Consider the following 22,334-nt stretch of genomic DNA (forward strand, 5'->3'; position numbering starts at 1 on the left):
AGCAATTACCAGCCACTTGGCCTTCTTGCAGAAATACACAAAACGTGTAGAATTGCTTCATTTTATCCCCTCCTAGACTCTTCACTTGGAAATTGGCTGCTCGGGCGAGTGTTGTTTTTTCCCCCCCGCAGCCATGTGTCGAAGAGCGATTAACACTCGCTCGACAAAACCCATTCCCGGGCCATTTGGGAGTTGCACGCGTTCGCACCCGAGGTTCGGCCTGCCGCGCCTTCACGCGCAACCTTTTTGTTTCTGCGGCTAGCTGGGGAGAGAGGGGCGGAGAGGGCGCGAACCGCTCAGTATGCAGCAGGCAGCCGGGGCTATATAAAGCTCGGGTCTCGGACCGGGCTGGGGAAGAGGTCTGGCTTGCCCGAGAGCAGGCAGCCGCCTTCCGCCCAGCCCCAGCCCCGCCGCGCCATGGAAACCTGGCAGCCCTCGGCAAGCGGGGCCGGCGAGCGCGCGCGCCGCCGCCGCCTGCCGCCCGCGGCCCCCGACCGCCCCGCGCCGCGCGGGGGCGCGGACTCCGGCTGCGGCGCCTCCCCCACCCCGGCCCTCCCGCCCGCGTCTCCCGAGCTCCTCCCCTCCGCTCTCCGCCCCCCACCCGCCCCCGGTCCACCCTCTGCTGCGGGCTGTTCTCCCGGGTCTGGGCTCACATCTCCCCTGCGCGCCTTTTGCCCCCCACCCCGCAGATCCGCAGGCCTCTGGAGACCTTGGGTTGACGCCAGAGGCGACGGGGAGGAGGGGGCGAGGCACCACGCGGCGGAGGCGGTGAGTGAGCCGCGCGCCTCGGGCCGCGCCTCCCAGGGGCGCAGATGATGTACCGGGACTGGGTATGCCTTGCCCGAGGGGGACACACGCCCGGCCTGCCCCTCGCTTAAGATCGCGCCCGCCCGAGGCCCTACCAGAGGCCCTGTGGGTCCTGATGCTGCGAGTTTGTCATCCAGAGCAGCGGACACACGGATACGGTCGGGAGCGAGGCTGCTGACAGCCCCGGGGTCACATTCCCTGCCGGCGCGAGGAACGCTAGATCGCGCGCTTTCCCCGTTTCTACAAGGTGAGTGATAACTGCGATTCGTGTCCTTTCGTCCCCAGATGCCGGATGGCCCCGGGATGACCGAAGCCGCAGGAAAGCTTTCCCAATACAGACACCCAGTCAGGTGAGTGACAGGCCTCCCCGAAGGTCTCCCGTTCCTCCAGCGGGAATCGCACCGCCTAGCTCCACGGCTGGCCTTGCAGCATTTCTGTCTCGGGAAATCTGTCTTCAAGGATCGCAGAGGTCCTTTACTAATCGAATTGACGAATGTAGTTCACGCTCTCACCTAAAAGAACTGTTAATCAGTGCACACTGAGCAAACTCTTAAAAAATATATTATAAAGACGGAAAGTGGATGGTGTCGTGAAAGTAGACCGGTGACAGCGTGTGCCAGCAAACCAATTTTTTCTTTTTTTTTTTTTTTTTTTGAATGCTGAAGAGGTCCGGTGAAATTGACTTCACAACAGGCAGACTGTGTATATTCTTTTTTTTTTTAAAGGTTTTTTTCTCAATGTTTATTTTTTCGAGAGAGAAAGAGAGAGACAGAACGCGAGCGGGGGAGGGGCAGAGAGAGACACACACGCACAGAATCCCAAACAGGCTCCAGGCTCCGAGCTGTCAGCACAGAGCCTGTTGCGGGGGCTTGAACTCCTGAACCCTGAGATCATGACCTGAGCCGGAAGGCGGAGGCTTAACTGACCGAGCCATCCAGGCGCCCCAGACTGTGTATAATCTTATTCTCTTGCAAACCAGACGGAAGAATGGTGTTCAAAGTGGCAGTGTTACGCAAAATGAGCTTGACATGTAAGAGAAAATGGAGTGTAATGAAAATCCTAAAGATCGCTAAACACTGTAAAAAGGATAGAAGTTACTCGACATAACAATGAGGACCTACCCTGCAGTTCCTAGGCACAGGAAGTCGGCCTTTATGTAGAATCCTTTGTAGCTTTTATTCAGGTGAAAGGTTATTCTGCAGTTTGCTTGCTTCAGAGAGCTGTGAAATGCAGACATGTATGATATTCATATGTACGTGCTTATAAACAGCATGTAGAAGGCAATATATGTTGGTTAATTTCTTACCATGTGTCAGCACTAGTAAGGGACACAGGGAAAAAATAATCACACCCCTTTAACAAGTGTTGTCATGGTTTAGTTTGGTCTGTTTTACCTGTATGGGCCAAACATAAGCACCTAACTCTGCCAGAGGGAGTGGGGAAAGATCTGGAAAGTGTGTATGATAGGTTGTGGTTACCTAGCTGAGTCTCAAAGTTAGCCAGATGGATGGTAGGTGTGGGAAAAGGGGACAGAAGAAATAGCATAGGAAAAGAGATACAGAGTCATAGAACACCATAGCTCCCTCTGGGAGTATCAAGGAGCTGGAATTTGGGTAAGTGAAGGTGTGGTCATTCCAGCAGGTAAGCCAGAGGCCGGATCTTGCACACCATGGTAGAGAGTTTTGTCCTAATCCTGTATGTGGCATTGGGAACCCATGGACTTAATTCTGTAGATGGTATTGGGGGTTACCCAAAGGATTTTAACCAGAAGAGAAGTGTGATCAGATTTGTGTTTCAGAAAAAGCACGAAGAAAATGGTATATAGGCTTAGTTAGAACACCGAAGTGAAGTTGGAAGTTACTGTAATTCAGGCAAGATATGCTAAAGAGCCATTCTGACGCATTGGAAGTGGGGCTGGGACTGACAGAATTTGGGGAAGGCTTGGGTGACATAATAGGGTTATAATGTATTGGATATAGTAGGTAAAGAAGAGGTAGAAAGACAGAATGGCTCCCAAGTTTGTGTCTGATGACTAGATGAATGCTGCACCAACAGAGTGGAAATTAGGGCTTAAAACAGATTTGGGGAACAAGATAACGAGTCTAGTTTTTCATTTATCACATTCAATGGGCCTATGGGATATCCAAATAGATGTGTCCAGTAAAGAGTTGCATCTATAGGTAACGGGCCCACAGTCAAGATCTTAAATGGAAATACGGACAGCTTAGAGTCTTCAGTAAATGAATGTTTGGGGAAATCATGGTGGTGAGTGAGGTCTTCCGGGGGACTTCGGGAGGAGAGATGATCACTCTTGATAAAACGCTTGGGAAGGCCAGTTTTAACCTGTATACACAGAAAAAGGGATCCACAAAGGAGACTGAGAAGAACCATTCAGCCCGGGGGAGAATTCAGGAAAGTGTCAAGTCCCTGAAAGAAAAATGGTCAGAGATTCTGGGAAGAGTGTGGTAACAATTAAACAACATTCTTTGGATTTGACAGTTCTAGTTAAGCATTAGAAAATCAATTGTTTCCTGTATAAGATTCCTTTCTTCTTCTGAACTACTGTAGCCATTAATTAGTACTTCTTTAAGTTTATTTTATTTTTACTAATTTCTATCTTGAGTACTATTGTGTGTTTCATTTTTTTTTTTTTATTTTTTTTAAATTTTTTTTTTTCAACATTTATTTATTTTTGGGATAGAGAGAGACAGAGCATGAACGGGGGAGGGGCAGAGAGAGAGGGAGACACAGAATGGGAAACAGGCTCCAGGCTCTGAGCCATCAGCCCAGAGCCCGACGCGGGGCTCGAACTCACGGACCGCGAGATCGTGACCTGGCTGAAGTCGGACGCTTAACCGACTGCGCCACCCAGGCGCCCCACATTTTTAATTTAATCATCTTCTTGAGGATAGGGACCATGATTTTTTTTATCTTTGAATGATGAATTATGTCTGGCACAAGGGATCACTAAAATACTTACTGAACAACTGAATTATTGATGATTGCTTATTTAGGCATCAAAATTAAAAACTTTTTTTTTTTACCAGTTGTCTAGAAACATTTATAAACTATATTACCTACTTTTCTGCTCTTTAAAATGGAGTATACTGGGCACAATGTAACCTTCTCTTTGTTAGAACCACTCTGTTATAAATGGGTGCCTGGGGCTGGGGCTAATTACCCTACACTAAAATGACTGCACTGTTGCTGGTGAGTCAGCCATATCCTTCTTTTCTTTTCCTTGTATGAAAAATAATAGAAGGCCATATGGCAAGATTAATATTTGTCAAAAATTTGAAAATATGAGGTAATTGGGTTACATGAAAATTATTGTATAAAGCCAGTATTATTCTCAATATCTTAATATGGATTTTCCAAATTTAGTTGGATGGGGAAAAGGAAGGGAGATGTGATCAAGGTTGGGGTCAGAGGAAGCTTTTTTATACCCCTGGTGTGAGTGCATAGAAAAACTTTTTAAAATATTGCTTTTTGTACTTTTCTAAACTTACATTGGCTACATCTGTAACAGTTAAATTTGTGGGTTTTAGTTGAGATACTAGATGATTTCCGCTTTTCTGGAAGGTGCATAACATTTTGTTGTCTTTATAAAATTGGCTATCAAAAATTTTAATGTAATAGTAGAATTCATTTTTTTCCCAAAGGAATTTGGAAATTGGAAGACAACCTTCTTCTGTATATTGTAAGAATAAATATATCAGTAATACCTGAAGAAAGCTAAATACTGATCTTATGCTCATAAAGGGTTTAGTGTGAATTTATTTGATCCAATTTATAGCTTGGATAAAGATTTAAAAATAATTAACTAGTTATTGATACTTTGGCAAGTAGACTCCCAGGAAACCTGTGATAGTAACATTTTAAAACTCTATCTAAAGGCATACATCAATTGATAAGTATATGGAGCTCTTGAAATTTGAACATTTCATGAAAATAAGGATTCTGAATGTGACAAAATAAAGCATATTATGTTGTCTGCTTCTTTCAGACTATTTTGGCCCAAATCAAAGTGTTATGATTACTTATATCAAGAAGCAGAAGCTCTTCTGAAAAATTTTCCAATTCAAGCCACAATTTCATTTTATGAAGATTCTGATAGTGAAGATGAAATTGAGGAGCTGATCTGTGAAAATTAATCTGATTAGTTACTTTTGATGACATTAAAAGCTTATAGAATTTAAATTTAGTGTACAAATGTATCATAATCCTTTAAACTAATTTATTTGTATATAAATTATTAATAAAATGAAATATTTTGGAATTACAAAGTAGTTTGGCTTTTTTTTATCCTTACACTATAATCCAATGTTGGAATTGAAAAATAAGTGCCGTGTACAAATGTCTTGATTGTATTGTAAACATTTGAGGTTTACAAAAGATAATTTTGATCTCTTCATCAAATTACAAATTTAACTTTAGTTATAATTCTGCAAGTATTTAGCTAAAACTTTGCAGAGAGTGACTATATTTAATTTTCAACCTAATCTTGTAACATCTGGTATTTCTTACCGATCCTCATTAGATATTGTAGTTGCAGATGAATATTATTAGATAATGAAGAAAGTCACCTTGTTACTAATCACACAATATTATGTGTTTGCTTGCAAATGGTGAAAAACACTTTAAATCATTGTCCATAATTGAGAGTGGGAATTAATGTCAGGGCTATTAAATTTTAGAGATGTTTAATGAATGAAGAATCAAGTCATTGTCACTTTAATACTCCTCTGCTGTCCTTAAACCCAGTAGTAAAATAGCATGGGTGTTCAATAATTGTAGTGCTACATTGAGGGATTCCCAGAACTAAAACAAAACAAAAAAAAAGTGAGTATGACTTACATGGAGTCAATAAAAGGGGAGCCAAAGGCTAGAATTTGATATTTTTCCATTTCTGTCCAAGGGGGAACTAAGAAATTTGGCAGATATGAAGTGATTTTCAACAACATCACCTTCCTTTGTTCTGGTTCCTTGCTCCTAATATTGTCATGTAAAAATCTTTCTCGTGGGAAGTGAATAAGAAATTGTCAGTGATTAGCTTTTTTAAGTTTTTTTTTTTTTTATCTTTTTAAATGTTTATTTATTTTGAGAGAGAGAATGTGAGCAGGGGAGGGGCAGAGACAGACAGAAAAGAGTGAATCCCAAGAAGGCTCTGCCCCTTCAGCGCAGATCCAAACGTAGGACTTGATCCCAGGAACCATGAAATCATGACCTGAGCCAAAACCAACAGTCAGACGCTTAATGGACTGAGCCACCCAGGTGCCCCAAGCTTTTTTTTTTTTTTTTTTTTTTTAATGTAGACTTATGAAAGAACACCTTATCATTTAATGAAAGAGAAAACAGGAGCACATTGCAAGGTAAAGGTAACATAGTAGATAGACTATAGTTGTGAAGTTCTTTAGCTTAAATACAATTTTTCACAATAAGCATTTTAATTGCCAATAAAATGTTTACTAATATCCCAGAATGGCGATAGGTAGAGGTGAAGGTCCAAGATGGTTACCTGGCTAAGAAATCCTCTTACTTGAATGGCTAGATTCACACAATTTGCCTTCTAACCTTAAGGACAAGGCGGTTGAAATAGAGTAAGTTCAAATCATGTGTCAGAGTCAGGAAAAATTAGTAATGGCCTCAATTAGGGAGAGTTATTTACAAGTATATTTTTTCTCCTGAAAACGTTTTCTCTTCACTGGATTCTACACTCAGGAGGTGTGTGTACCCCAAGGGATATACAAAAAATCCACCAGGTCACGAATCTGGACTTTGATCATTAGGGACTGGTTTTTACCTGCATAGTATTCGAGCTTCTCTCATCAATATGTTGGAATAGTATGAAGAACCACCGCCATTTATTGATTTATTGGCTACAACTAACCAACCAGGCACTATACCAGGTAGTTTACATATGACATCTCACTTAATCCTTACTGAAATCTAAAGCCATTAGGCAGATGGGGAAAATGAAACTTTGAGACACTCAAATAACTCGCATAAGGCCTTATTTATTAAATGCAGAGAGATGGCATTCAAACTAAACCTATTTGACTCAAACATAACTGCTCGTCACTCCATCTGGGGTTGTATCAGTAAGCAATTCTCTGTATCCTTCAGTGAAGATAGGAAGTTAGATGAAGAGGAAACGCTTGTGAGTGGTGATCGGAGCAGGAGACTTTACTTCTTCGACTCATTCGTTAGTCATTAGCGGGGGTTCTTAAAGTTGAAGCTTCACCTAGTAGGAGTGGCTGCATTTGACACCTTAATTCTTAAAGGTTCTCTTTCCTGTACAGACAGGTGTCTTACAGTAGAGAGTTTCAGAGAAATCAAAATGCTTTGAAAGTGTTATTTTGTGCCATATTTCGAGTAGTGTGGTGGTAGTGCTTAACAATAGACAGACACTTGTGTCCTGGTTTAACAGTCTATAAGAATTTATTTTCAGATTCTGTCAGCACCAAGGCTAAGGAACAGCTTCCCTCTGTCTTAAATGCTACCACGGAATAGCTGTCACCTCCCTGCGGTGCTGAAATTCAGACTTCAGGACTAACGAAGCATGCGTACTTCTCTCTGGTTCCTCCCCTGCCGGCGCTCCGTTCTTTCCTTTGGCTCCGCCCTTCGCGGCCTCAACGTGCTGCGTCATGGCGCGCCTCACCCCGGGCGACCCCGGAAGTGGGTCGGGGGCTTGGCCTCTGCCCGGCCTCGGAGCCGGAGCGGTAGGTGTTACGGTAGAGGGGGTCGAGCCGAGAGATCTTGTCCGGCGGCGGACCCCGGGCAGGGCCCGGGCCAGGGGTCCAGGATGCTGAACGTCCCTTCCCAGTCTTTCCCGGCCCCCAGCTCACAGCAGCGCGTCGCCTCCGGGGGGCGTAGCAAGGTAAGCGGGTGACACCGTTGGTCTCATTCAGCTCGCCGCCCGCCGGCGTTCCTTGCTACCCAAAGGTCCATTCTCTCCTAAGGACCCCTCTTCCACCTCCTGTCCTCCGCTCTCGCCTTCGTTCCCTCTTGCCCTTGCTGACGATCTCTTTCTGATCCACTTATGTCTGCAATCATTGAGTTCTCCTAACCTCCCTCCCTCTCACCTACTAGCCCCTTTCTTTCCCATCCGCAATTCCCTTAATGTGAAGTCTTTTCCCGCGAATTAAATTTAGTCGTGTATGACTGGGCCAGCACAGTGCTTGACGTTATCATATAGGTATTCAGTATTAGCTTCTTTCCCTCAGCCTATCCTCATCTCCAGTCTTTTGTTCTACACTTGCCGGAAGGAGTTGTGAGTGATGTGGTTCCCTAAGAGAAGGGAAAGGTTGGGAAGTAGCGACATTGGCCAGTGACCATCCCTCCAAAGGTGGCAACTAGGGAAGATTGGGAAAGCGAGAACAAATGTCTACAGTCCTCCGGAGGGTTTATGGACACTTCTTTTAGTCATGCTGCCTTTCTACTTTTGGTACCTGTTTAATCACTGCCTTTTCTACTGATACCACTTGCTGACTTTGAAGCTAATATGATACTCTTTAACTTTTAGTTAAACATAGTTACTGTTAGCAACAGGTGGAATACAAATGTATTTTATATTTACAAAATTTAATAAAATTGTCTCCTGTGTTCATTGCAACGTAGATGATTACTCCAGTTATTTGTTAGTTCCTCATTCTATAACTTCATGTTTTGTTTTTGAAACTTCCACCTGCTTGGGCCACTTCCCCCCATCCCCCCAATTCTGAATTCTTGGATCTTAGCATTATTTAGGATCTTCACCGACTTTTTTTTTTCCCCCTTCCACTTAAACCTGGAGTTTGACTCTGGATTAGAATTATGGATTCAGAAATCTGTAGCTTTCATTAGCTTTTCAGAAGTCTGTAACTCTAACAAAAGTAATAACATGGCTAAAATTTATTCGGTGCTTACTGTGTATGGTCTAAGTGTTTTGAGTGCTTCGTGTGTATTAACTCATTTAATCTTTACAGTGATCCCATGAAATGAGTGCTTTTGCTATCTCTATATCACAGAAAGGGAACTGTTTAAGACATGTTGCTTTGGACCCCAAAACTTGATGTGATGTGACTCTGGCTGGGACATTTCATTTATTGCTACATGTATCATCCAGCCATCTAATCATCTGACCCCTCCTCCTTGATGTTTGACCCGTTTCTCTCCTTGAGCTAAATTCTTGGCTAAATAAGTATAGCCTTTGCAGAGAAAGAATATCTGAATTAGAATATGAGTTTCTGGCCTTCTGTTCAAACTACAAACAATGTTCTCAGCATCATTTTAAAAGAGAAAGCTCAGAAGCAAAGACAAAAGGTTCACAGATGGTGATGACAAAGGTGAGTCTTTGGGTCCAAAAAGAGAACAAAATACAATTATTGTGCAATTCAAGAGGAAACTCAGACAACCCCCCCTCCCCCCCCCCCCCCCCCCAGTACTTTATGAAATAAGGTAATCTTGCAGTGTTAGAACCTGAGTCTGGCTTGTATGACATGGGTAGACGTTGAGAAAATAGAAGCTAGTTGGGGAGGTTGTATATCATAATAGTTAAAAGCATAGATTTTTGAGTGAGAAAGACCCAGATTCTTTTCCCAGGTCCCATGACTTAATCTCTGAGTCTCATTTTTCTCAGGTGTAAATGAGAATAATAGTACCCATTTTATAGGGCTGTTCATAGGATTAAATGAGATAATGTTTCTCTTAGCACAATCTTGGTATATGGTATGCACTCCTCTGTGTTACTTGCCTTTTGGCTTTTATTCAGACCCCATGGATTGTTGTGGGATTGTTGTATAAAGCCCTCAGCACAGTGTGTGTTACGTGAACCTACCATATGCTGGAGATGTGGTCTCTGTTTCCAAGGAGGTTAGTCTAATAAGCTAATAGCCTGCACAGACAAATAGTTACAAATGTCATAAGAATTGTAACAGTATGTTATGACCACAAGGGGTTAGGGTCAGAGAAGGCTTCTGGAGGAAATAATGTCTGTGGGAGAGAGGAAGGGAATTGATCCAGGCAGAGGAGCAGGTGTTTCATACTAATCAAGGAGTCAGTTCCCATTTAGCTAAAGCATGTAATAGGAAGGAGCAGAAACTAAAACTCAGAGCTAGTGAGGTAAACTATGATCAGATAGGAAGGGCCTGGTAAACGAGGGAATTTAGAGACATTATTTATTGTAGAGTAGTGTGGAGAGTCACTGAAGGAGGGAGGGCCCATGATTAGAGTTGCTTAACTACTCAGTAGATTATGGAATCCTCGTAGATAAGAGAGAGAAGTGATTTTGGTTTGGGATGGGAAAGATCATTTTCTCATACTTTACTTCATTTACTGGGACCAAGAAACCTAGAGAATTTCAGGGATGGTAAGAAGGGGATGATGTAGTTGGTAGGAAGGAATGTGAAATTGCAGTGGTACCACAGACCTATTAGTTTGGTTATTTGGGGGGAAATGAGTGCCTGCAATAGGTAGGATTCCGGAAAGTGAAATTGATAAATATCTTAGTCTATTCCGTCTGTTGTAACAGAGGGCCATAAATTTTATAAGGTGACTTACAAACAATGGAAATTTATTTCTCACAGTTTTGGAGGCTGGGAATTCTAAGATCAGTGCACCAACAACTTCAGTGTCTGATGAAGGCCTGATTCCTGGTTCATAGCTATCTTTTCCCCACATCCTCACATGGCAGAAAGGCTGAGAGCCCTTTGAGGCCTTTTTAATAAGGGCACTAATACCATTCACGAAGGCTCCACCTTCAAGACTTAGTCACCTGCCAGAGGCCCTACTTCCTAATGTCACATTGGAGGTTAGGATTTCAACATATGAATTTTGGAGGGACACACACATTCAGTGTATAGCAATATGCTTCCTTGAGTGTGCCTTCTTTTACATTAAACATTTCTCTGGTACTGTGTAACAAACTAGTTATATAAGTATAGGCAGGAGCTTAATTCCGTGTGACAGAGCCGGAACCAAGACTTGTTTTCTGACTCCAGGTTCAATGTTATTGTTTTACTAGATACCATTCTGATGACTGTTTGTGTGACAGAGTTTCTAAGCCCTACCTCATAGCCCAGGTGTTTTATATTGTTCTATTTATAATTCGAATATAGCAGAGATGATTTTGACAACCACCTAAATCTATAAAAAAAATGTAGAATTATTGATTTGAATTTTCTTATTTTTTTGAATGAGGGTAAGAGTAACGAAGCAGCCTTAAGAGAAGTGGGAGGAAGGGGAGGGGAGAGCAGCTGACTCGAAGAAGCCACATTGAATTCTTCCCTTTTCCTTTTTTCAGGTCCCTCTAAAACAGGGCAGAAGTCTTATGGATTGGATTCGACTCACTAAAAGTGGAAAGGATCTAACGGGATTAAAAGGCAGGTTAATTGAAGTAACTGAAGAAGAACTTAAAAAGCACAACACAAAAGATGATTGTTGGATATGCATAAGAGGTACGTGGTTATTTATTATGTACTGCAAAACGTTTTGGCTGGGCTTTCCAGTTGAGTGCCATATGACCTTATGGTCCTATTACTTGGTGTTACGATACACAATAAGAGAAGAAAAATATACCTTAATTACACTGGGCTATAAAATAATTCTGAATTTGCACAGTATTTCTTAGATAACTATTTACATAGCACACCTGTGCTGTACTCCCTTTGAAAGAAAACAAGTGTTTGTGGGCAGTTTATTCAGTAATACTCTCTGTATAATAATGTCCTGCCTTAGTGCCTTGTAACAGAATCTTTTTGAATGGGAGAAATTGTTCTGCCAGAAAAAAAAAATGTCTCTGAGAATCGAAAGTAAATCAGAAAGACTGTGTTTAAGCCAAATCTTCAGTTCTCACATGAAGCAGTTTTTATTATTCAATATGTTTTTCTTAGCAATATTAATTACCTAATTTTTATAGCCTGTAGAAAATTAATTTTTTTAATGTTTATTTATTTTTGAGAACCATAGCATGAGCAGGGGAGGGGCACAGAGAGGGGGAACACAGAGCTGGATGTGGGGCTCGAACTCATGAACCGTGAGATCATGACGTGAGCCGAATTTGGACGCATAACTGACTGAGCCACCCAGGCGCCCCTAGCCCGTAGCAAATTAGAAACGCCAAACCAGAAATAAGTGGATTGGAGAGAGTGAGCAGAGGTAGAGGAGGGGAGCTGATAAAAGCAGACCTCATGGTAATCAACAACCTGACATCTCGGAGAGGAACAGAAGTAATAAAGGGCATGGAAATATATGGTGGGCCTCCATAGCGAGGTCACTGAGTCATGCAGACATGGTTAAATATGCCCACTACCCTCAGTTTAAAGAGTCATTTAGTCATGCAGTGCTGTTGCACAATTGTGATTTTATCATTGTGTAATTATGGTATGTTGTCAGTTATCCTGATCAGTATCCTGATCATATCCTGTAACCAGTATGAGAGAGACCGTGTCATGTCAGTCATACTGTTCAGTCCTTCATGCCTGGCACATAGAGGACATCAATATGTGCTTGTTGAATGAATGTGCTTAACGTTGTTAAGAAGTTCTATTAGGGTGGTGTGTGGTTGTCATAGTAGGTTGGTGATGTGATCAATGGAAAGATACCAGTAGGGACGATGAGTTTGCTAGAGATGCACAGACAGAAGCACAAACTTGGTGGCTTAAGCCACAGACAATTATTGTCTCACAGTTCTGGAGGCGAAAGTCTGAGATCAGGGTGCCTTCTGAGCGCTGTGAAAAAGAACCTGTTCCATGCCTCTCACCTAGCTTCTGCTGGTTTGCTGCCAATCTTTGAAGTTGCGTGGCTTATAGAAGCATCAGCCCAGTCTGCCTTCAGCTTCACATTGCACTCTCCCTGTGTGCTTGTCCGTTTCCAAATTTCCTGTTTCAATAAGGACACCAGTCATGTTGGATTGAGGCCCTACTGTACTCTAGAATGACCTCATCTGTTATATCTGCATTGACCCTATATCCAAATAGGGTCATGTTCTGAAATACTGGTGGGTAGGCCTTCAACATACGAATTTTGGGCTGTACACGATTTAAGCCATAACACCTAATTCAAGAGTGAAAGTGTTTCCAGTGGCAGGGAGGATGGACTCTCCTAGCAGGTGATGACATAACAGAACAGCTGCTCAACCCCCCAGAGTTTCTCAGGGGAATACAACTGTGGCTAGTACCCACAGGCTGGAAGGAGGATTCTGCTAGATGCAAAAACCTCCTTTTGCCCTTTTAGAGGGTTTTTAATACCCTCTTTGCTCTCTTTCCATGCTGCCTACCTGTTTTAACAGGTATAAGTATCTGGTACACAGTGACCGCCCCACTCTGCCTGAGTGTTCTCTGCTAGACTGGGCGAAGTGGAGGTCGGTGTCCCAGGAGCATCTCTCAGCTGGTCCAGGCCACAGGCACGTCTGAATTCTGTTTCTACAGTAGGAAGCCACTTCTCCAGAAAATTCACTTCTCCTCCGTATCTTAGTGATGTTAGATAAATGAGGCATTAATGAAACACAGTCATACTTTACTATTCATTTAATGTACTGCTGGAGATAAGGGACTTGTTTGCTATGTTTGAAAAGCAGTATGCACACTGCTCCCAGTTATGTATCTCCTGTAAGAATTGAATGTATGGTAAGACTGGTAAGGTTGTTGATTTGAGGATACATTTATTAAAATTTCTATTGGAGGATGTGTTCTACTCTACTAACAATAAGGCTTTTTTTCCCCTTTGCATAAAGTGTGTCTTCTTTTTTCCTTATTGACAAGTTCAGTTTATGTTATCAAGAAACACTCAATTTAGGCCCTTCTCTTTGAGCTTTCTCTCTAGTAGGAGAGGATAAATGACTGACTGTTAGACACATCTGAGTGAAGTGTCATAAGAAGTTCTAAAGAAAATGACATCAGATTGGAGGGAGGGAGACACGTGATAGTGATAGCCTGAAAGCTGGGGACAGGTTTTCACCAGAAAATGAGGAAGTGCATCTAAGTTGAGGGAAAGGCCTAAACTATAAACACAGAAAGGCTTAAGATATGTTCTGGATGACCTCAGCCATAGCAATTTCTTACTTGACACATCCCCAAAGGTAAGGGAATTAAAAGCAAAAATGAACTACTGGGATCTTATGAAGATAAAAAGCTTCTGCACAGCAAGGGAAACAACCAACAAAACTAAAAGGCAACCAACGGAATGGGAAGATATTTGCAAATGACATATCGGACAAAGGGCTAGTATCCAAAATCTATAAAGAGCTCACCAACTCCACACCCGAGAAACAAATAACCCAGTGAAGAAATGGCAGAAAACATGAATAGACACTTCTCTAAAGAAGACATCCGGATGGCCAACAGGCACATGAAAAGATGCTCAACGTCGCTCCTCGTCAGGGAAATACAAATCAAAACCACACTCAGATATCACCTCATGCCAGTCAGAGTGGCCAAAATGAACAAATCAGGAGACTATAGATGCTGGAGAGGATGTGGAGAAATGGGAACCCTCTTGCACTGTTGGTGGGAATGCAAATTGGTGCAGCCGCTCTGGAAAACAGTGTGGAGGTTCCTCAAAAAAATAAAAATAGACCTACCCTATGACCCAGTTATAGCACTGCTAGGAATTTACCCAAGGGATACAGGAGTGCTGATGCATAGGGGCACTTGTACCCCAATGTTTATAGCAGCACTCTCAACAATAGCCAAATTATGGAAGGAGCCTAAATGTCCATCAACTGGTAAATGGATAAAGAAATTGTGGTTTATATACACAATGGAGTACTACGTGGCAATGAGAAAGAATGAAATATGGCCCTTTGTAGAAACTTGGATGGAACTGGAGAGTGTTATGCTAAGTGAAATAAGCCATACAGAGAAAGAGATACCATATGGTTTCACTCTTATGTGGATCCTGAGAAACTTAACAGAAACCCATGGGGGAGGGGAAGGAAAAAAAAAAAAAGAGGTTAGAGTGGGAGAGAGCCAAAGCATAAGAGACTCTTAAAAACTGAGAACAAACTGAGGGTTGATGGGGGGTGGGAGGGAGGGGAGGGTGGGTGATGGGTATTGAGGAGGGCACCTTTTGGGATGAGCACTGGGTGTTGTATGGAAACCAATTTGACAATAAACTTCATATATTGAAAAAAAAAAGATATGTTCTGGAACTTAGGTTAAGTGTTGGAGAATTATAAGAAGACTAGAAAAGTATGCTAGGTTAGATCGTAAAGGACCTCAAAAGTCAGGTTGATGTGTTCTTTAAAAAAAAAATTTTTTTTTTAATGTTTATTTATTTTTGAGAGAGACAGAGACAGAATGCAAGTGGGTTGGAGCAGATTGAGAGGGAGGCACAGAATCCGGAGCGGACTCCAGGCTCTGAGCTGTCAGCACAGAGCCCGACGTGGGGCTCAAACTCACCAGCTGTGAGATCATGACCTGAGCCGAAGTCGGATGCTCAACCGACTGAGCCACCCAGGTGTCCCAAGGCTGATGTGTTCTTAATTTAGATGGCAGTGTGAGCTGTCGGAGGTATATGAATGTGGGGACAGTGTCATCGGAGTATGCCTCAGAAAGATTAGTCTGGTGGTGGATGTAGTGAATTAAATGGGACAGAAAGCATTCAGCTCATTACAGAAGTTCAGGTGGTAATAAGTGAACCAGAATGTTGACAAAGACAATGCAAAGTAGGATGAATGGGAGACAAACAGGTTACTGGTAATTTCTAAAACAGTCCTAAATTACAGTAAGCATGTGACTAAATGCAGTCACCTTTTTCTTTTTAGCTGTTCTAATTAAAAATATTAATGATACTTTCTGAAAAGGGGAATATATGGCAAATTTAGCTTTGAAGGGCAGAGATGTTTGGGCCCAATTTTTAATCAAACCTATACCATAGGGAAACATGGTATCATGGTATCATTTCTCCCCTTTGTTAAAATATTCAGATTCTTTACTTGTCTAACAATTGCCTCATTTTTAGTTCTGTTCAAACTTCAGCTGATTGGGTTAAGGGAGACACAATTAGTCTTTTTAAGAAATCTTAGAAAATATACACTTTGGTATGGTTTTAATGGCTAATACTATGGAGATTATTTTCCCTTTTGAGTATATATCAGTATTTTTGCACATGTTCAGGTTTGTTGAGTCCAGTCATATTCCTGGAAATGATGGTGCACAAAGAGCACTTAGCTGGCAGCAGACTAAAGCATGACCTAAAATGTGAACACTGGCCTAAAACATAAGACAGTATATGGAGTTTCCAATTTGTTCACCTAGTAATCACCATTGTCTGTGAAGCGTGTAATTATTGTAATGTAATAGGAGGTAATTGGAATGTTGAGGGAATGGATAGGAGAGAGAATGCTTTTTAAATTTTTTTTTTTTTTTCAACGTTTATTTATTTTTGGGACAGAGAGAGACAGAGCATGAACGGGGGAGGGGCAGAGAGAGAGGGAGACACAGAATCGGAAACAGGCTCCAGGCTCTGAGCCATCAGCCCAGAGCCTGACGCGGGGCTCGAACTCACGGACCGCGAGATCGTGACCTGGCTGAAGTCGGACGCTTAACCGACTGCGCCACCCAGGCGCCCCGAGAATGCTTTTTAAAAGATCTTGTGGAATTTACCATTAATGCAGACTTTTGCAGTTTTCCTCATTATTGTTGTTTCTCTCTCAAGGACTAAAGGTGATTTATAAACATGTGAAACTTTGAGCAAACATCTAAATCACTCATCTGTGAGAGCTTCACAGAGCCTAGATCAGAATTTGTTTCCCCTGTAGTATATTTTGTTGTAGTACGTACTCAGTGTGGGTAGTGATGTAGTGATGTATTAAGTCATGAAATCATTTTTTGGCACCATGGAATACGGCCTTTAATCATGGTGAGAGTGAGGGCGAGTGTAGCCTGATACTCAGTAACAGTCATTTGAATGACTACTATTTAGAAAAAGTTGGTTACTGTTAAGTAGACTGGCCACTCTGTTACAAACTTAGAGGAGTAAGTTGTTCATAAGGGATTTAATGGATTTCGTTTACTACTTAGAAATAAACATGCTTTGATTTCTCCTAATGCTGATTATCATATACCACTAAATTGAAGAGGCCTGCTTGAGACCACTGTAAAAGTGACTTTGGGGGTGCCTGGGTGGCTCATTCGGTTAAGCATCCACCTTCTTGATTTCAGCTCAGGTCATGATCTTGTGGTTTGTGAGATCAACCCCTGCGTTGGGCTCTGTGCTGGGAGTGCGGAGCCTGCCTGGGAGCCTGCCTGGGATTCTCTGTCTCCCACTCTCTCTGCCCCTTCCCTGCTCGTGCTCTTTTTCTCTCTCAAAATAAATAATAAACATTAAAAAAAAATGACTTCGAATGGGTCGGTGTTTTTCATGTTTCATTACTGATTAGAAAATATTGGCAAATGGATTCCAAGAAGTAGTATTTAGTCCTATTGTATTTCTAGTCCAGCTTCCTAGATTTCTAGGTACATTTACAGTAAACCTTTTAAAAACTTATTTGTGAGATGTTAGTGTAGATTTTTGTGAGTACAGTCAATCCTCATTATTCATAATTTCAAATTTGCAAATTTGCCTACTCACTGCAATTGCTTGAAACCTCAGAAATCAATACTCACAGTTCTTTCATAGTCATTTGCAGACATGCACAGTGCAGGGAAAAATTTGTTTGACCCTAGCACACATTCCTACTTGAGGCCGAACAAGGCGATGCTCTGCCTTCTTATTTCTGCTCTCATACTGTAAAGATGTGTCTTTTTTTGAGGTCTGTTTAGTGCCATGTTTTTCATATCTTGTGCTTTTTGTTGGTGGATTTTGGTTTAAAATGGCCCCCAAGGATAGTGCTGAAGACCGTGATGTGCCTTACAGAGAAAATACCTGCGTTACATAAGCTCCGTTCTGGCATGAGTGACAGTACTGTTGAGTGTGAATTGAATGTTCATCAATCAGCAATACATGTTGGATAAGGTGTCTTTAAACAGAAACACACGGCAAGCACAGTTATATGTTAATTACTTGAGAAAACTGTGACCAGAGGCTTGGAAGAACTTCATGCTGTCTTTTCCCCAAGGAGCACTGTTTCAGTATTTGCGAATTCATTGTTCACAGTGACTTTGTAGAACGTAACCACTGAGAAGAAAGAGAATTGACTAGGCTATTTTGTATTTATACTCCAGAAATAATAAAATAGGCTTTATTCTTTTTGGGTTAGATTAAAAGTCACCAGGAATAGAGCTGATTTTTCCAACATTAGGCTCTTTTCTTTAGGTTTCCATAGGTCCTTGCTTTACTTTTATTTTGAGAAACTGCAGTATTATTTGTCTCCAGCAAAGAAACCTTTTTTTCCCCCCTAAGAACAGCTTTTCAAATTTGGAGCTAACTTTTTAATTTATAACGGAATGCATTATCACAGTCATACCGAGTGTATCTAAACAATAATGTATTGTTATTACAGTTAGCTTGGCTATGCTGTACACGGTCTGCTTTGTGTGCTGTTCTCGTTACTGCTCAATGGCAGATTTCCAAACACCTCTCTTCTGCTATCACTTGCTTGTTTAGGAAATACAAATCAACATTTTTTATAGCTACATTTCCCTTTACTCATCATTTCTTTTTTTTTTCTTTTAAATATACTTTATTGTCAAGTTAACTAACATACAGTGTATACAGTGTGCTTTTGGTTTTGAGGGTAGATGCCCATGATTCATCACTTACATACTATACCCAGTGCTCATCCCAACAAGTGCCCTCCTCAATGCCCATCACACACTTTCTCCCGCCCCCCTCCCCCATCAACCCTCAGTTTGTTCTCTGTATTTAAGAGTCTCTTACAGTTTGCCTCCCTCTCCGTTTGGAACTATTTTTTTCCCCTTCCCTTCCCCCATGGTCTTCTGTTAAGTTTCTCAACTTCTACATATGAGTGAAAACATATGGTATCTTTCTTTCTCTGACTTATTTCACTTAGCATAATACCCTCCAGTTCTATCACGTTGTTGCAAATGATAGAATTTCATTCTTTCTCATTGCCAAGTAGTATTCCATTGTATATAGAAACCACATCTTTATCCATTCATCAGTTGATGGACATTTACGCTCTTTCCATAATTTAGCTATTGTTGAAAGCACTGCTGTAAATATTGGGGTACATCTTCCCCTATAAATCAGCACTCCTGTATCCTTTGGTTAAATTCCTAGTAGTGCTATTGCTGGGTTGTAGGGTGACTGTTCATGTCTTCTGCCCATTTCATCACTGGATTATTTGTTTTTTGGGTGTTGAGTTTGGTAAGTTCTTTATAGATTTTGGATACTAACCCTTTATCCAATATGTCATTTGCAAATATCTTCTCCCATTCCTTCAGTTGCCTTTTAGTTTTGTTGATTGTTTTCTTTGCATTGCAGAAGTTTTTTATCTTGATGAGGTCCCAATAGTTCATTTTTGCTTTAATTTTCTTTGTCTTTGGAGACGTGTCGAACAAGAAATTGCTGCAGCCGACATCAGAGAGGCTGTTCCCTATTTTCTCCTCTAGAGTTTTAATGGTTTCCTGTCTCACATTTAGGTCTTTCATCCGTTTTGAGTTTATTTTTTATATGGTGTAAGAGAATGGTCCAGTTTCAGTCTTCTACATGTTGCTGTCCAGTTCTCCCAGAACCATTTGCTAAAGAGAGTGTCTTTTTTCCATTGGATATTGTTTCCTGCTTTGTCAGAGATTAATTGGCCATACATTATTGCGGGTCCAGTTCTCTGGGTTCTCTATTCCACTGGTCTATGTGTCTGTTTTTGTGCCAATACCATACTGTCTTGATGATTACAGCTTTGTAGTAGAGGCTAAAGTCTGGGATTGTGATGCCTCCCACTTTGGTTTTCTTTTTCAACATTACTTTGGCTATTCGGGGTCTTTTGTGGTTCCATACAAATTTTAGGATTGTTTGTTCTAGCTTAGAGAAGAATGCCAGTGCAATTTTGATTGGGATTGCATTGAATGTGTAGATTGCTTTGGGAAGTATTGACATTTTAACAATATTTGTTCTTCCAATCAATGAGCATGGAATGTTTTTCCATTTCTTTGTGTCTTCTTCAATTTCTTTCATAAGTTTTTTTACAGTTTTCAGCATACAGATCCTTTACATCTCTAGTTGCATTTATTCCTAGGTATTTTATGGCTTTTGGTGCAATTTGTAAATGGGATCATTCTTGGTTTCTCTTTCTGTTGCTGCATTATTGATATATAGAAATGCAACCTATTTCAGTACATGTATTTTGTATGCTGTGACTTTGCTGAATTCATATATCTGTTTTGGCAGTTTTTTGGTGGAGTCTTTTGGGTTTTCCATGTAGAGTATCATGTCATCTGCGAAAAGTGAAAGTTTGACTACTTCTTTGCCAATTTGGATACCTTTGATTTCATTTTGTTGTCTGATTGCTGATGCTAAGACTTCCAATATTATGTTAAACAACAGCGGTGAGAGTGGACATCCCTGTTGTGTTTCTGATCTCAGGGGGAAAGCTCTCAGGTTTTCCCCATTGAGGATGATATTAGCTGTGGGCTTTTCCTATGTGGCTTTTATGATGTTAAGGTATGTTTCTTCTATCCTGACTTTCTTGACGGTTTTTATTAAGAAAGGATGCTATATTTTGTCAAATGCTTTCTGCATGTATTGACAGGATCATATGGTTCTTACCTTTTCTTCTATCAATGTGAGGTATCACATTGGTTGATTTGTGAATATTGAACCAGCCCTGCAGCCCAGGCTTACTCATCCATTTCTATTCTGATCTGTAGATTTTTACATTCTGATCCAGAGATTTCACATTCTCCACCATCAAATGCAGATAATCTCATCTTTGTTGATTTTATTTGTTCTATTCTACTGACAAACGATTTGCTTTCTTTTACTCTTTTTCTCCTAAATTGTCAATCTTTTCCTTTTTTTTTTTTTTTTAAGTTTTCCTCTTTCTGTACCTCCCTTTCATTCACTAAAAATTCAATAAAGGAAAAAAAAAACTGGTGGTCTTGGGGTGTCATCTAACCCTCAGGTGTTTTGTTGGGTTGACACAGTGGTTTATGAAATTCAGCCAACATCTTGAAATTTTCCTTGTGGGAATGTTTTGGATTACAAAATTCAATTTTTAAAAGAGATATAGGGCTATTCAAACTTCTTTTGTACCTATGTCAATTTTTGTAAGTTATGTTTTTTTCAGTGATTGTTAATTTTATCTCAGTTGTTGAACATATTGTCATAAAGTTGTTTAGAACATTCCCTAATTACATCATTAATGTCTTTAGATTCTATAGTGGTATAGTTCAGATATTGCTAACTTTTGGCTTCTCTTTTTTTCCTTGATCAGTCTTACTAGAAGTTTACCAATTTTATTAACTTTTGGTTTTGATTTTCTTTGTTGTTTGTCCATTTTCTATTTCATTGATTTCTACTCCTATCATAGGAAGGTGGCTATTTTAAGACTCTGTTTCCTGCAACATTGGCATCAATATATTTATGGAGATAATTTGCAATAATGATATTTTTGGTGAATATGTGAATTACCTGATTTCTAAGTTCTTATCTTTAGACTATTAGAGTCTACTGCCTCCTGTTTTGTATTCAACTCTAGATTGAGTCCTGGTTTAGCATTTGAGGGTTACTCACTTTAAGGGTTATATGTAAATTAATTCATTAAGAAATTACTATGGGGTGCCTATTACTTGTAGTTGTTTTTTTTTTTTTTGTTTTAATAATCATATAGGCTATCCTTCTGAGACAGTTTTTATTTATAGTAACCATGAAACATGGCTTTTGCATTTTTTTTTTGTTACCTTATGTATAATTGTCCTTCATAAAAAATAGAGAAGATGGAATCGAACTATTCCTCCATCTTGGCTGATTCATTTAATCAGTTTTTCTTGTCATGCACTCTACCAGGTTCTAGGGATAACTTGGAAATATAAAATGGAGATGGCTTTTAATCTTATGGAATTTACAGTCTGGTAGGGAACACAAAGCATTAATCAAGTCTGACAAGTATCGTGAAGGAAAGGTACACTGTGCTGTGAAGACGGCAGAAGATTGAGCAGACATCTGAAAGATAAACTAGAGTTAATTAGGCAAAGAGGAATGGGAACAGTATTCCAGGCTCCCAGAAGAAGCATGTGCAAGGGCTGGGTGGTATGATCATATGAGAGAGAGATCACGTGCACACACATCATAAGTGTTCACTGTGAATATAAGGTGTTTAACATTAGTGATAATCTCTATTCTTTCTTCTCTTCTCTTGTATTGGAAAGACACACTCTTTTCAAAAATGTCTTTCTTTCCAAGACATTTTCTTTCCTAAGGCTAGTCTCTTTGTGCTCTTATCAGTCCTCTCCAGCCTCCTCATGATCTTGGGCATTTGCCCATCCAACATTGTTTAGCATCCTCATTTCTTTCTTTTCTTTCTTCCAGCAGTTTCTTCCGTTTAGTCTCCTCATGACTTTGGCCCTCTCTCACTGTTTCTTTCTCTGGGCTTTCTTCCTTAGCACTTGGTGCTGGACCACTATTAGACCATCTATAGCATTTTTTTT

The 22,334-nt window shown here is 40.8% G+C and overlaps 2 protein-coding genes across 4 annotated transcripts in view; both read left to right on the forward strand.

The window, feature by feature from the left end:
* The first annotated feature begins 417 nt into the window (after positions 1-417).
* RIPPLY2 (ripply transcriptional repressor 2) lies at positions 418-5,093 on the forward strand. Its single transcript, XM_086708401.1, has 3 exons — positions 418-768; positions 1,093-1,157; positions 4,814-5,093. The coding sequence occupies exons 1-3, from the start codon at positions 418-420 to the stop codon at positions 4,959-4,961; spliced, it is 564 nt and encodes a 187-aa protein (XP_086564527.1). The 3' UTR covers positions 4,962-5,093.
* CYB5R4 (cytochrome b5 reductase 4) overlaps positions 844-22,334 on the forward strand; it is a 100,428-nt gene continuing 78,937 nt past the window's right edge. For 2 of the 3 annotated variants that reach the window (XM_086707340.1, XM_025926129.2), the window contains exons 1-2: positions 7,464-7,687; positions 11,090-11,243. In XM_086707340.1, coding sequence (XP_086563466.1) covers positions 7,613-7,687; positions 11,090-11,243 — 229 coding nt within the window. In that variant the 5' untranslated portion in view covers positions 7,464-7,612. Of the gene's footprint in view, positions 1,055-7,463; positions 7,688-11,089; positions 11,244-22,334 lie in introns of those variants that run through there. The other variant, XM_086707341.1, reaches the window with a different exon arrangement.

Source organism: Puma concolor, chromosome B2 (assembly GCF_028749965.1).
Source record: "Puma concolor isolate L17-30 chromosome B2, mPumCon1.1.hap2, whole genome shotgun sequence".
Taxonomy (NCBI): Eukaryota; Metazoa; Chordata; class Mammalia; order Carnivora; family Felidae; genus Puma; species Puma concolor.

Coding starts and splice junctions, on each gene's coding strand:
- RIPPLY2 (XM_086708401.1), top strand. CDS start 418: ATGGAAACCTGGCAGCCCTCGGCAAGCGGGGCCGGCGAGCGCGCGCGC. Junction 769..1,092: donor GGCACCACGCGGCGGAGGCG/GTGAGTGAGCCG, acceptor TTTCGTCCCCAG/ATGCCGGATGGCCCCGGGAT. Junction 1,158..4,813: donor CAATACAGACACCCAGTCAG/GTGAGTGACAGG, acceptor TGCTTCTTTCAG/ACTATTTTGGCCCAAATCAA.